Source organism: Rattus norvegicus, chromosome 8 (genome assembly GCF_036323735.1).
Source record: "Rattus norvegicus strain BN/NHsdMcwi chromosome 8, GRCr8, whole genome shotgun sequence".
In the NCBI taxonomy this organism is placed as follows: domain Eukaryota; kingdom Metazoa; phylum Chordata; class Mammalia; order Rodentia; family Muridae; genus Rattus; species Rattus norvegicus.
The window spans coordinates 111,528,790-111,544,255 of NC_086026.1; the positions used below are offsets into that span (position 1 = coordinate 111,528,790).

At 46.1% G+C, this 15,466-nt stretch overlaps 1 protein-coding gene across 1 annotated transcript in view; it reads right to left on the bottom strand.

Moving 5' to 3' along the window:
• The window catches only part of Ephb1 (Eph receptor B1), a 437,328-nt gene that overhangs the window by 142,358 nt on the left and 279,504 nt on the right, over positions 1-15,466 (bottom strand). The window contains exon 4 of the mRNA NM_001104528.1: positions 8,725-8,880. Coding sequence (NP_001097998.1) covers positions 8,725-8,880 — 156 coding nt within the window. The remainder of the gene's footprint in view (positions 1-8,724; positions 8,881-15,466) is intronic.

The window sequence follows — 15,466 nt, forward strand, 5'->3', positions numbered from 1 at the left end:
TGCTCCAAGAGTCCCTCCCTGTAGGCAGCCTCAGTGTGCTGGGGGCCTGAGGGGTGAGGCCTGTCACCAACCCTCTGAACCCTCCATATATGCTCCAGGCTCTACTGACGCGTGTACTCCAGACTTCCCATCCTGTTCTCTGCCGCGGTTCACTCTCATCCCCAGCTAACGCTGTGCATTGTGGGACTGCACACTGCTCTGACCATCTCAGTAAACACTGCATGAAAAGACATGCCGGAGAAGGTTTGGTTACTCTGAGGACCAGTGAGACCTGGGACTACCCCAGCACACAGACTCATTCAAACATTCACCCACACTCTCAGACAAATCTGCTCCCACACAGACACTCATACCTACACACAGGTTCACTCACATACACTCAACACAAGTCTATTCACACACTCAAGTGCTCTCATGCAATTTCACTTTCACACACACACACACACACACACACACACACACACACACACACACTCCCCTCCCCAACACTCTAAACTATTACATAGGCACATATACTCACAGCCCTAACCCTTCTACACATTCATGTATTCCACATATTCACATGCATACACACTTGCATATAGTCACACACACACACACGCATGCACGCACGCACACATACACACATATAGTCATAGGTATACAGGCACATATGGTACTCATGCACACATTCACACAAACTCTCACACAGGAACACTCAAACAATCAAACTCACACAACCATACACTTACAGACATATTTTCATCAACAAACAGGCATACTTTCATTAGCACACACATATATATTCACACATTTACACAGGCATACACATACATATTACACACAAGTTATACTTTCATGCACACTCAAACACAGCATACACATATACATTCACATACTCACACAGGCATATCCCTCCACGAATATACACAGGTATACACAGACATCTGCACATGTGTGGCCATTACACAATCAGGCACACTCCACGTATATGCACTCCCACACACAGATACACATATGCCCAGTCACAGGCACATAAAAAGTACACACACAGAAGCACACTTATACTCACACATAGGTGGGCAAAGGTATATGCAGACTCACTCAGACAGACATACACACACACACACACACACACACACACTCACACACTCACACTAGCCCCTTAAAAGATAAAACATAAACCAAGAGAAAAGAGTGAGGGGTGCTTCTTAACCCTTCAAGAGGGAACGCAGCAGCAGATTGCCACCACCCTCCCTGTGAGTTTTCCCAGCATTGCTCTCAGAGCCCCGCCCCAAGCTCGCCTGAACAGGTCGGCACTAGCTAAGTGAGACCTGAGTTTTCATCCTATGGTGTGAGTTCTATCCTAGCTAATTTTTCCAATGAGGAAGTGCCATATCCCAGAAGGCACCAGAACCTACCTCATTCTCACAGCACGGGAGCCAGACTCACAGCCCCTAACTCCTGCCACTCAGCTTCCCTGCCTCTCTACAGGTCAAAAGGTAGATCAGGGACAGCCTCCAGGGAGACTTACAGGGGTGGCCGCCCTTGTACCTTCTCTTCCGAGTCACCTTGAGGCCCCCTGTTCATTCTATTTCTCCATCCAAAGCTGCCAAGGGACACCTCAATGCACTTGAAGAAGGAGTAAAAGGAGCAGGACAAGCTCCGGCTTGCCTCTGTGATCCATCAAAATTTCTCCCGTGTGGGTGACAGAAAAAAGGGTTTTTGCGGTCAGAAATGTAACAAGGTAATTATTTTCACACCAGTCCTTCTGCACAGTTTTTCACAGACAGCAATTTTATAAGGCATAATTATCTATTTTCGTTTGCCTCATAAATTCCTCCTTTCCATTCCATCCCCTGGTAAACTAGAAATTATTTAAAATGAAGCTGTGCAACCCGATGCCTGGTTTCGCTTGGCTGTGCCCTTCCTCCTCTCTTCCCGTCTGCTCCCTCTGGCTGCCTCTGCCGTGGTCCCCTTACCATCTTGACCTTCTCTTGTCATTTGATGGAGGCAGGTGGGGTGGCTCACACCTGCAATCTCGGCAGTTGGGAGGCAGCAGCAATAGGACTGATAGGACCGAGAACTGAAGGTCGTCCTTAGCTACATAGGGAGTTCAAGGCCAGCCTAGGTAACACGAGATCCTCCTCTTTACAGAAGAACTGAAATCCAGCTTTGTGGGCCATCGCTCCTGCTGAACTTCTGGCTCCAACAGCCTTTAGTGACATAGTTGCACAGGTACTCGGGGGCTTTACCTATGCCCTTCCCTCCCGACAGCACACCTAAGTATAGGAGGTCAACTGCTCCCTTGTCACCAGGGGTCTTCAGGTCACGGTTATGGGCGGCCAGTGGGTTCTTCTCAGGACTGAACCGAAACTTGCCACTACCACCCCCACTCCAAACACATCATTTTTACTTCCAGATCTCCAACATCCTCTTTTGCTGGAAACTGCACTGTCTTCTTCACACTTTCCAGGGATATAACCAAAGCAAGTTCTAACGTCGATGGAGAGTTTACTATGAACCAGGCACAGGGCCAAAGATGCTATAATATGATTTTTCTTAATCCTCATAACAACTTAGAGAGGCACAGAGAATAGAATGAGAGTATGAGAAGAAACGGGAGATGGGGGACAGTGAGGAAATGAGGTCAAGTCATGGAGAAGGCAGGAGAAGGTCAAGATGTCAATGAAGCACCCAAGTCCACCTTTGAAACACAGTGAGTAAAGGCTTAGTCTGTGTGCTTCCTCAAGACCTTCTCAAGATAAGGGCATCTTAGACACTCCAGGACTACTAGGGTTCTGGGGCCTCTGGGCAATGCACCAGGTGAACAGCAGGAGAAAACAGATGCTATGAAGATGTGTTTAGTCTTTGTTCTCTACATCTTTTCTAGTATACAGCTCCTAAAGTCCTTAGCATCCCCATAGTTATCAGACATCTAAATGCGAGAAGTTTCAGGATGGGAACTGATTACTAAGGCAGTATTAGGAGGGGAGATTTTTCTAAGCCCCTGATCTTGGGGAAGAGAAAGGGGTTGATGATTAAATTGATCGCCAATGGCCAAGAAAGTAAACAATCAGGGGTGGGTAATAGATTTCCATAACCATAAAATCCCCAAACAACTGGGTTGAGAGAACTTCTAGCACCTCTATGGGCTTCTTTCGGTCCAGGCTTCACTTCATCTGTGCATTCATGTACCCATCCCCTTTGTGAAATTCTTTATGATGAGCTGCAAATGCTGTCTTTCACGGTCTTGTGAACGGCTTGGGTACATTAGTCAAATTAAAGTTGGGGTTTGTGGGAACCTCAATTTATATAATTGACTGTTCAGGAGCACAGGCTCAAGCACCAGGGGTTTCTGATTAGTATCCAAAGCTGAGGAGTAGCCTTGTAGGACCAGGCATTGGCTGTGTGTAGATGGGTAGATGCTTGAGACCACAGATTGATTAAAGAATCTGTAGTTGGTTCCCACTGATGCAGGCTTACTTGTTTGTTGGTGGGGAGAAATGCCCAGACCTTTAAGGGCCCTAGAAATCTTCAGTGTTGAGTGTACTGTAGAGGCAGGAAAAAAATATGGTTGTTGGCATCTCCTAGAGTCATGATGGCAATGCAGAAACCATATTTACTGAATCACAGCAAGCTCAAAGCTTAGAACTGGCTCCTCCGCACCTTCCTAGACCTCCCTCCATGCTGCTAGGACACAACACTGTCCCTGATGCTTCCTTAGTCTCCCCTTCTGTCTCAGGTCCCTACAGAAAATGATCCTTTGGGACCCCCTCACCAATGGTGAAGTACAAGGGCCTAGATCACCAGACTTCCTCTGAAGTTTCACTGCCAGGAAGGGAAAAGGGGTCAGTTGAAGCCCACCTTTAACTGTTCCCCCCAAACTCCCACCTCACCCTGTGCATGGCTTAAGCTAGGAGGATGAACTCATCTGGGAGTGTATGGGAAAGTATTGGGCCAGAGTTTGCCAAGGATCCATTGGCCAGGCCCTGTAATGCCAGAGATATAACCCTGTAGCCCTGGGCAAAGGAAGATACAGACAGGTGGGAGGAAAAGGAAGGAAGGAAGGAAGGGAGGGAGGGAGGGAGGAAGGGAGGGAGGGGAGGGAGGGGAGGGAGGGAGGGGAGGGAGGGAGAGAAGGGAGGGAGGGAGGGAGGAAGGAAGGAAGGGGGAATTTAGTATCTGCAGGCCAATAGAAGTCATATGAATTCAGACTCTGTAGGAATGAACAGCCTCTTCTGTCTATATCCCTGAGGTCAGTAGACTCCACACTGCCCCTTTAATCCTGCCTTGGGATTCACCCATATCCCACTGAATTTGTTGATGAGCCTCAAAGACCGGCAGGATAGACAAGGCTTCCAGAGCCTCTCAGACACCCAGAGAATTTCTAGGTCTCCTAGTAGATTCAAAAGAATACACCCCACTCCCACACATACATAGCAGATGTGCAGCTTTGTCTTCGCGCAGGTCCCTCAACAACTGGAGCAGAGGCTGTCCCTAAATTTGTTGTGTGCCTGCTGATCCTGTTCCCCTGAGTCACCTTGTTTAGCCCCAGTGAGAGAGGAAGAGACTGGTGTGAGGAGTGGGGGAGAATGGGTGGAGAAATTTTGAGGGGGGAGAACTGAGAGGAGATGGGGAGGAAGAGGGAGCTGACACTGGGATGTAAGTGTATACATAAATTAACTAATTTAAAAACCAAAAGGAAAAGAAAATAAGAAAAAGCCTGAACAGGGCTACAGAATTTCCCACTGTCAATGTTTAGGTGGGATTAATGAAAACTTTTATGTGCCTATGTGCATGTGTGTTCATACACATTCCTTTGTGAGAGCAATTAATCACACACATGCACGTTTGTGTGTGTATGTATGTGTGTGGGTGGGTATGTATGTATGTGTGTGAGTGTGTGTGTGTGTGTGAGTGTGTGTGTATGTGTGTGAGTGTGTGTATATGAGTGTGTGTGAGTGTGTGTGTATGTGTGTGAGTGTGTATGTGTGTGTATGTGTGTGTGAATGTGTGTGTGAGTGTGTGTGTATATGAGTGTGTGTGTATGTGTGTGTGAATGTGTGTGTGAGTGTGTGTATATGAGTGTGTGTATGTGTGTGAGTGTGTGTGAGTGTGTGTATGTGTGTGTGTGAGTGTGTGTGTGAGTGTGTGTATGTGTGTGAGTGTGTGTGAGTGTGTGTGTGTGAGTGTGTGTATGTGTGTGAGTGTGTGTATATGAGTGTGTATGTGAGTGTGTGTGTATGTGTGTGTAAGTGTATGAGTGTGTGTGAATGTGTGTGTGTACATGAGTGTGTGTGTGTGAATGTGTGAGTGTGTGTATATGAGTGTGTGTGTATGTGTGTGAGTGTGTGTGAGTGTGTGTGTATGTGTGTGAGTGTGTGTGAGTGTGTGAGTGTGTGTGTGTGTATGTGTGTGTGTGTGTGTGTGTGTGTGTGTGTGTGTGCTAAAACTCACCAAGTAGGTCAAGCTGTCTAGCCACTGAGCCTTGGCTCCGACTGTCCCCAGCCCTGGGACTGTGAGCATACAGTACCATATCCAGTTCCATTCTGTGGGTTCTAGGATTAGACTCACATCCTCCATGTTTTACCAACCAACGTCTCATTCCAGGTCTGCAGAAACATTTCAACATTACAAATATACAGCATATACGTGATGTCCCCAAAGATTGACAGGATTCATTAGAAATATTTGCTCTTCCCAGGTCCAGTGAGCAGGGCTGTGATCCTAGCTACTAAGAAGGCTGAGGCAAACATGTTACCACAGGCTTCCTTTGGCAACTTAAGGAGACATAAGCTTAAAAATAATAATAAAATAAAATCAAAAGGCAGATCAGGAAGCATGGTGTGAGATGTTAGTTTAGAGGGAATATGTTTGTTTAGTAAGGAAAAGACCAGAGGCTCCATCCTTAGTATTGAACACTTGTTCATAATCCTTAGCGTAGCAGAAGTGCTGCAACCATGCACAGGGCATGTTTTATATTTATAAAGTTTTTCTATAAATATATCTATAAAATGTTTTATAGAAAAGAGTAGACTGCTGACGTAATCTCACTTGAACACAGCACAATGGCCAGAAGCTAGACCCAAGGCCCTCCAACGGTCTAGCTGGCTCTTGGGCTCTCCTGTCTGCTCTGTCCTCTGGTTCACAGAACCGGGCAGACAGATGCTCACCGTCCCCATACATTTATAAATATAGATCTTCTTCGCCTTCTGTACCCAGGCGGCCTACAGCTGCTTCCTGACGGGACAGACGAAGCCTTCGTTTTGCAAGCTGAACCAGTCCTCCTGGCTCCAGGCCTCCACCGGCCCCTGCGGCTGGGCTCGCACTCCTGCACACTTGTCTCACTAGACTTGCTGGGCTCAGTTAGGAGCCCCAAGGCCACAGTGCAGGGCTGTGCCTTCCCTCAACCGCTCTACATATTCTCCTTGAATCTTAAAAATTATTTACTCTGGTGATGTGCCATGCCTTTTTAAGAGAACAGATGGCACCTCCAATTAGAATGCTTTTAAAGGAAACCCTAATGAGAATATAAAAGCCAACAAATTGACTTTTTCATACAGTACTTCCCTGGCACACAATAAATCAAATATATAATGAGGCTCGGGGAAATAGTAGCTTTATTTATGCATGTTTTGCCTAGCATTGTGTTGTACCCATGTCCTGCTCCCTGAGTCTCCTCACCGAGTGCTTGCCCCCCTCCAGGATAAGAGGCAATGAGTCCAGAGATGGTCTTGTGCTTTGATTGTCCAAGTGTGCTTTGATTTAGCAGTTTGTAGTCTGACGCTTCCCTCTCTAATCTAGAGGCACAAGGAAAGGGGTGTGTGTAAAGGTGCACTCGCCACGGTGACACACTCCCTCCCCATAAAGATTAGAAGGGGACAGTACAGTGGAATCCCATTGGTGAGTATTCCAGAGCTAGCTGGACCAGAGGTGGGAGGGGAAGGCCTGCATGGTCTAATTTAAAGCTGGTTTCAGGATCTGGGTGGTGTGGAGTGAGGAGTTTCCATGCTCAAATCAGAGGCATTGGAATATTCGTATTTCCCCCAACAACTGATACTATAGTTCTATCAGGTAGGAGGCCTAGAAGATAAACATTGATAAATAAATGTCAGAAGATAAACACGCATGAGCATTCTGGGCCTCTGGCTATATGGACTGACTTCTTCCAGGTAACCTTATCACGAGGCTGGGTGAGTTGACGATTTGCCCCCTGAAGCGGGAAGCTAAGGGCCTGTATATGGATGAGTTGATCTGCAGATGGAGCCTGGTCAGAGGCTGTGAGCAGGAGTGCAAGTGCCAGAGGCTTTGCCTGTTGTGCAGGCTGGTGTTTGGTCTGGGCACCCAGGTAGTGATTTAGCATCTTTAATGGAATCTAAAGTGATTCAATACTGCTTTTTAGGCAATATTGGCTCGTGGAAGATTGCCATCCAAGAGGCCCTTAGAAATCATAAGAGGAGACAACACCACAGAAAGACAGGGACTCTGGGCAGCAGGAGAGGAATCATTTCTGTCAATCTCTGCCCACCTGAAAAGGAAGGCCGGGGAAATCAGTTTACAAGACGATGAGCTTTTCCTCAGCTCAAATCTATAAGCATCGATTGAGCGCAGGACCTTGATCTAGAAGATGCTTTCATTTCTCCTCTGCACCCAGCAAAGGTTATATATGCTACAAGGCCAGGACTGAGAAATTCTTCTACCCAGATGAGTTTTCTTTTCTGTCTATCAAATTGTGTGCATGAAATATATCTCTGTGGCCCTCTTCCCTGGACTGAGAGGGAACTGGCTATGGGATGGGGCATGCTCACAGTGAGCCACCCCAGAACATCTAGTGCGGAAGAAAGTTGTAGTCTGGTTACAGTCTGACCTGCAGTATTGATCCTAGAATGCAATGGGAATACTGAGAGGAGAGAACATCTCTGCTCCGGGGCTTTAACATTTAGAGAAGGAAAAGTTGTATAAAGTGCTGCTCGGGGAGAACCATGGTCTCTGCCTTCTGTTCTTATGGGAAAGAAGACCAGGAGGAAATTACGCTTTCCCTTCCTAGAGAGTACAGCCGTTCCTCTGCTTTCAGAAGAATGGCTGCGTTTCTTTCTACCTCAGATGATGGAAGAGTGAAGATAGCTGACACATTAACCCTCAGACTCTAGAATTTGGGACACTAGATGGACACTGTAGTCCGGCTTCTGGTCTTGTCATTTGGCAAGAGATCAGGTGTTGGACACGACAAGGGACACAGGCAATAAACATAGAGATTTGATACACAAGGACTTTCCTTTAGTAGCTAAATGAATAGACAGTAGCTAAAACTATGAGAATTCAAGGGAAACAAACATAGGGGAGATACTCTGAAGAGTGATTTTCAATTGCAGGGACCAGAAGAGAGGGGCATCTTAGAGGAGAGAAATGCAAGAGTTACTAGTTATTACAGTGCATGGGTAGATTTTGATTTTACACATCAACAACACTTTAGGTGGGCAGTGTTAGAATCTGGTGGGCAGAAGTTGCCCTGGATGTGTGTGAGAGGAGAATTCTTTCATCTGGAAAGAGGAGTGTGAAAGAAGTCAATCTTAGCCAACAGTTTGAGGCTGAGACCAGAAAGCTCTTTCTTTCAGCACCGTGGCCAGCACCCCCACTTAGCAATTCCAGGGAGGGTGTGACCTGGTCTCTCCCCCTGCTACACTTTCAACATTTGCACAAAGCAGCAGACTGCCCAGCCCACAGCCCTTACTAGACACTTACTAGTGCACGCCACTTCTGGGGGATCAAAGTCTGCTCGGTAATAGCCAGTCCGGCAGGTGCAGATGGGAGACGCCTCTGAAGGGGAGCGGCTGTTGGAGGGGCAGTGGGAGCAGCCTTCAGCTTCCTGGCTGGCCTTGAAGGTTCCCGCAGGACAGGCTACAACACAAAGATCATGTGAGAGTTAATAGAAGAACGGTAACCAGACACCCTTCCCTGGAAACAGAAAATGAAGGTTGTCACCCTAAAACAAAAGGACCTTGAGTTCCCTCCTCACACCAAGACTCACAGAGTGAGCAGCCCAGGAGAGGATCCTGATTAATATTTCAGTTCTTCAAACATCTTGACAGTGGCCCTTCTCATTTGAACAATGTGAAAGTGATTTTTCCACTCTCAGGCTTGTCAACAGATTTTATTGGTAAGGTGAGCCTAATTGTTTAGCTGGGCACTTGCTACACAAATGTCTATTTCTTCCTCCTGCCTTAACAATCATGGCCTTTCTCTGAGCCCTTGATGAAGGAACGTAGCCTGTAGTCTCGGATAAAAAGGGGTCTTTGTTGCCAATGACCAGATTCTTAAATGTCATAATGCAACAAACACAAGGAGCACTGCGGTGTGCTCATTAGCACTCGCTATGAATGATGGTTAAAGCACGAGAATTTACAGCAAACCTTTACCAAAAAAAATTCAAGTGATTTCAAGGTCACTGCCTTGAAAGCACCATTCTACCTTAATTGCATTTTGATATGCTTTCGAGAGTGGGGCAAGAAAAAGATGGGGCTCTCTAAGCAGCTTGTGTCACCTTTCATCCACACAAAAAAATAGGAAAGTCTGTGAAGAGTTGGTATAACCTGGTGCTTACTCGGGGTGTGCTCACTTATGGGTACCTCTTCTAATGTCTTGGAGAGTCAGTCTATTGGGAACCATGTCCTAAAATGCTTGTCTCCATAGTGTTCCACAAGCGGTGGCCATGACTCATCTACTGAGACCTGAGACACATGATGTCATCCTTGCATACCACCAGAACTATAATCCCATCTTCCCTATTTTCCCCAAGGGCTGACCTTACCACACCATTCCCTGCTTCTTCCCATTCCCCTAAAACCGGCTCTGAGTAGGAATCCTTGAGATTGGGTAAAACTTACAGCCTAGTCAACTTGTTTGGATTCCCTACAAACTTCAGTAATTCATTCAACAAATATTCCCGGTGCATCTTTTGAGACCCTGCCACAAGGGTTACAAACTGCCATTGAGTAGTTTTGGTTCTATTGTGGCCACACTATTTGTCTTAGTTAGGTTTACTATTACTGTGATAAAACACCATGACCAAAAGCAATTTGAGATGGAAAGTGTTTCTTTCCCTCTCGGTTCTATGTAACAGTGTATCATTAAAAGCAGTGAACTCATACTGGACAGACACCTGGAGGCCGGAGCTGATGCAATGATCAGTGATCCTAGAGGAGAGCTTCTTTTTGGCTTGTTCTCCATGGCTTGCTCAATCTGCATTCTTACAGAACAGAGGACCACCAGCTCGGGGGAGAGGGGGGTAGCCCCTCCCACACTAGGTTAGGCCCTCCCCCATTGATCACTAATTAAGAAAATGCTGGTCTGCTTTCTAATAGAACCCAGCCCCATCTACAGCCCCATCTTATAAAGACAGTTTCTCCAGTGAAGCTCCCTCCTCTCTGATGACTCTAGCTTGTGTCAAGTTGACATAAAACTAGCCAGGACACTAGTATAGTATGGTGTGATTGTCACCTGAACGGAGCTGTTGTAAAGGCTTCCACTTAGAGGAAGCTCATCTTCTCAAATACATTGTTTCTTCCTGAAAAGTGTGGTGGGTTCTTTAATAACAGCAGTAGCCACCATCTGTTACCTCGCCTTAAGTGTTTTATGTACATTACTCTATGGGGTGGCTATTATTAGCTCCATTTTGCTAATGAGGAAGTTGGGACATGGAGAGGTTAAAAACCTTCTCAGGATCACTTAGTGGGAGAGATGATGGTGACGGTGCACGTGGAAGCTACTTTCAAAACATCTATGGCTTCCCTGCCAAGACAAGGAGAAAGAACATCTCCTACGCCGGGATTTCTCCATCCGATGCTCACTTGGGTGAGGAGACAGTCTAAAGTTACACCGGATGTGCCCTGGATGGGAGCCCACTGCAGATGGGAGGGAAACTCTGTAATGTGGAAAATTCTGGAATGGTGTAACCCAATGGCATTCCATGGAATACAAATTCTTTGAGTCTTCTATGCCCATTGCTTACAGAAAAGATGGGTCTAAAAATAAAGAACGTAGTTCACTGTTTACTGCAGAACATCTCGGAACTTCAGAAAGCAAGGTCTTGAATGCTAGTATTCTTTTTGCGCCCCCCCCCCGTTTTGTTTTCTTTTCCCCAAGAAGGCCTCCTCTGCAGTGCATCCCCTGAGACTCACATTCCCTGAAACACACTGGGTACACTGTTGCTTCAATACAATAATTGCCGTTGTAACACACGTCAGAAACAGGCCACTCGCTGACCCGTGTTAACACACTCAGAAGAAAACAAAATGAAATCTCTGCGGCAAGGAAAAGAATAAGTTTGAATTTTCAAACAAAAGCATCAATCAATAAGACCCTAAGCAGAAAGCATCAACTGTCATATGTGAGGCAGTCTAAAATCCAGCTCCCCCTAATCTGCCTTTCTGAGCCCATTCAGTCAGGGCTCTCTCCCTCTGTCTTGCCACTCCTCTCTCTCTATCTTGGTCTTCTCGTTTGGATAGGAATCTTCACCCCTTTGCACTGAGTCTCTAGTATTCCTACCCTGCCAGTTCCGCTGCCTCCAGACAGCAGGGTACCTTCCTGGAAAAGGGAGGGAAGCTGGTGACTACTCATGCATTCATATTCAGTCCCTGCCACGCTGTAATTTTCTTAATGTACTGGTCCAAGAAGAACAAAGTGTTTTCACTTCCTTCCCAGCACTTAAAAGCCACCTCACATTACATTTAATAAGTTAACAGCATAAACAGTCATCCTGATAGCCACAAGTGGAAGTGGGGTTTGCAAACGCCTTTCGCCTTTCTCTGAGATTTCTGATGAAGGAATGGGAAGTCTCTGTTCTGGGTAGCTGGGTCTCCAAGGAGAGGGACTAGAAGCTAAACTATTTATTTATTATGGGTATATATATTCTCTCTCTATATATATATATGTGTGTGTGTGTGTGTGTGTGTGTGTGTGTGTGTGTGTGTGTGTATGCATGTGGATATCGGAAGTCAAAATTGGTTATCTTCCTCGAAACCTTGTTTTTTGACACAGGTTGCTGAACATGGAGCTCTCCAATTCTGCTAGGCTGGTTAGCCTATGAGCTCTAGTGATCCTCCTATCTCTTCATGTGCCCATGTCACTGAGGCTATAGACATATACCACTGCACCCTGCTTTTTTAATTATTAGGCAGGTTCTAGGGATCTGAGCTCAGACATTCATGCTTACAGAGCAAGCACTTTTCTTACTATCTCCCCAGAAGCCCACAAGCTGGACCTTCGAGACAGGCCCAGAAATGGTTGGAAGAGAGAGTTCTGACTTCATAGTCCCCAAGGAAATGAGAACTGGACCATGGCTGAAGCATCCTTGCTCTGGCTTCTACATTTGCTGATTCCCACCAAGGTGAGTATCTGTGAATGCCAGCACCACTCAGAGGCTCCGTTTGTTCATTATATAAAATATCTACCTATCCTTTTCACAACTTACAGGTCAGCAGTACTTAAGAAACCCAAATATGCCCTCATGTACCACACCAGGATAGCTCCCCTCAACCCAGTCTGCATACCCTTTTTGAAAGTTGAGTTTTCTTTGAAATGACTTTACAATTCAAAGTCGGAATAGACATTTGGAGCCCTAAAGAAGGCATTAAAGTCTTAGAAACAAATGGGAAAATGTGTTTCTGCTTAGACTGTTTTTGTCTAGATGGATGGTGAACCATTGTGTTTATAAGATACATTTTACCTATAATTGCAACATAGTGGCATTCCATATGTTAATATTTTAATGAAATCTGTGTCCAGACGGTCTGTAACTTGTAAGGACTGCCTTTCTAAATCCGTGCACTGAACTTGGAGACAGTAATGTGTAATCACGCCAGCGTGATGTTTTCTTATATAGTTTATGTTTTAAATAACAGTTAAAGTGACAGGCTAGTTTGCAAAACCTTTTAAACTCATCTTGTATCAGATTCTACTAATCAGAAATAAATGCTGACACTGTTGTTTCTTACTAAGAAAACTTAGTAAAGGCACACTTCCCTTGAGAAAAAATAGCTTTAATTAGAAGTGATAAGTGTGCATTTAAGTCAATTCTGGCAAAGAAGATATAGACCCGTGGATAAAAGAAATGACTGTGAAGGACTCCTTGTGCAAGTGTGAGGACCTAAGCTTGAGACCCCAGGACAGAATTGCAGTGCTCCTATAGTGGGATGAAAGGCAGACACAGGAGAATTCCCAGGATCCCACAGGCCAGATAGCCTGCCATGTGCAGTGGGGAAACAGTAAGAAACTGCCTTGAGTGAAGTAGAAGATGAGGACTAATAGTCTAGGTTACCCGGTGACCCTCTGACATCCACAGGAGTACCATAGCATGTGTGTGGCCCTCACATGAACATGTGCATACACACTCACATACATCTCAGTACATCATACATCATCTCATCTTAGTGATGAGACTCAGCCCTGTATAAGCCAGACAGAGTGGTACCTGTCTGTACTCTCAACACTTGGAAGGTCAAGGCAGGAGGACTAGAAGTTCAAAGTCATCCTCAGCTCAGAGATAGCCTGGACTACAGAGACAGTTTCCAATAACAACAATAATAAAAGATTCAGACGTAGAGATGATGACAGAGCAGGAATTAAAGAGGTGGGAGCCTTGGGGAGAAGACTTGGGCAAGAATCATTTGAGCAGGATTATAAGGGTGGATGGGAAGCTGCTCGCACTTCCTCATGTATTCCTGGAATATAATAAGACAGCACGGCATAAGGCTGCATTTCTGACACAGGAAGGGATCACAATTGTCTTTATGTCTTTCAAAGGGGGAAGAAGGGTCCCTCTCCTTCATGGTAAGTGACCAGGTTTAGACAAAGGGTAAGATGGTACAACAGAGGTGGGGGTGGGCATAGACTCTCCATCCTCTCTCCCTCTTCCTGCTCCAGCAGAGGGAGGGGATGGGACCCTAGTGCTCCGCTCCTAAACACACACGTACTTCCCATCCTCCAAGCAAAACACTCACTTCCCTCCCCTTTAAGCAACACGAGGAGGCTGGCATGTGTCATCTCTAGCAGAAGGTCACCTTGGGATGCTACCCCCACCCCCAGTTCTCGGCACCTCAAAGCTGTGACAAATTGCCTGCGCTTACAATGCTCTGGAGAACGCCCCTCTCCTCCCGTCCCTGCACGAAGCCTTCCCAGTGACACAGAATCCATCACCTACAGTACTATTACTTTATAAAGAAACAGATTAAGTGTCTCATAAACAGCGCGGTGATTGAGATAATGGAAAGCGCCTCTCGTCCCCTGTCTGCAGCATCAGGTTATGAAGCTTCTCCAAGCAGCCAGGAAGGGGAAATTAATAGAAGCAAGAGGGAATAACCACTTTTATGCAATTTCCTCAGGAGATAGTGGACCATCTAATCTTTATTGGAGCCCTTTAACCTGTCACTCACCACTCACCAGAGCCTCTTTAGCTCGCACAATTTTTCTTGATATCTAAGGAAGATAAGACGGAAACCTCAAAATATTATTTGATAATTTTTTTTCAAAGGTGGAGGGTGCCCACTGCCTCTATCCCCTCCTTTCTCAATGGAGGCCTCAGAAAACATTTTTATGCAGCAGAAGTGGGGGAGAGCTTAACTATTCTCAGTGCATAGTCCAGGAGGTCAGCGCAGCTCTGCAGGAAGAGACTCTTCTCTTTGCATTTTAAATGCGGTTTTTTCTCTCTACCACTGCCTTCTGTCCTTGCACTCTCTTTTTAATAATCTGATTACTTCTCTTGATCTAATTTTTTTCCCCAAATGAGTTTGCAAAGGTTCATGCCCATGAATATTCATCTCCTGCTTAAGATCAGCACCTCTTTCTCAAGGCAGGTCTAACTCAGCAGCTGGTTCAGGGAGGTCTGCCTGCCTCGTGGGGTGACAAAGAAGGGGCTGAGTGCACTGCTGTTCAGGAAGGAGGAAGCTCACTGGCACATCACCCCAGCCCCTCCTCCATTACCTCTGTGGCTTTGCAGCTGCTCAGAACTGCTAGGTAGTTATGGAAGTGAGGGACAGGCATGGCTCTGCATGGCTCCTCCCACAGTCACCATGAATGCTGGCTGACTCCACCTACCAATCTACCCACCACCTATCTACTGTTCATCCATGAATCGGTCAGCTCACTCACACATACGTCAAACTACCCACTCATTCATCAATAATTCTACTCATCCAATCCACCCACACATCCATACCCCTACCCACAATCTAGCTCCCTACCTACCCATCGACTCATCCACCTACCTACTTATCCATCCATCCATCTACCCTCCCATCCTTCCTTCTGTCCATCCATCCATCCATCCATCCATCCATCTACACATCTATCCATCCATCCACCCATGAAACCATCTACCTACCAATCCATCCATTCACTACCCACTCATCCATCAAATCATACACCCAAGCAATGACTCGTTTCCCCACTCATCCCATCTATCCAGGGCAGTAGTTTGAATGTTCTCTGA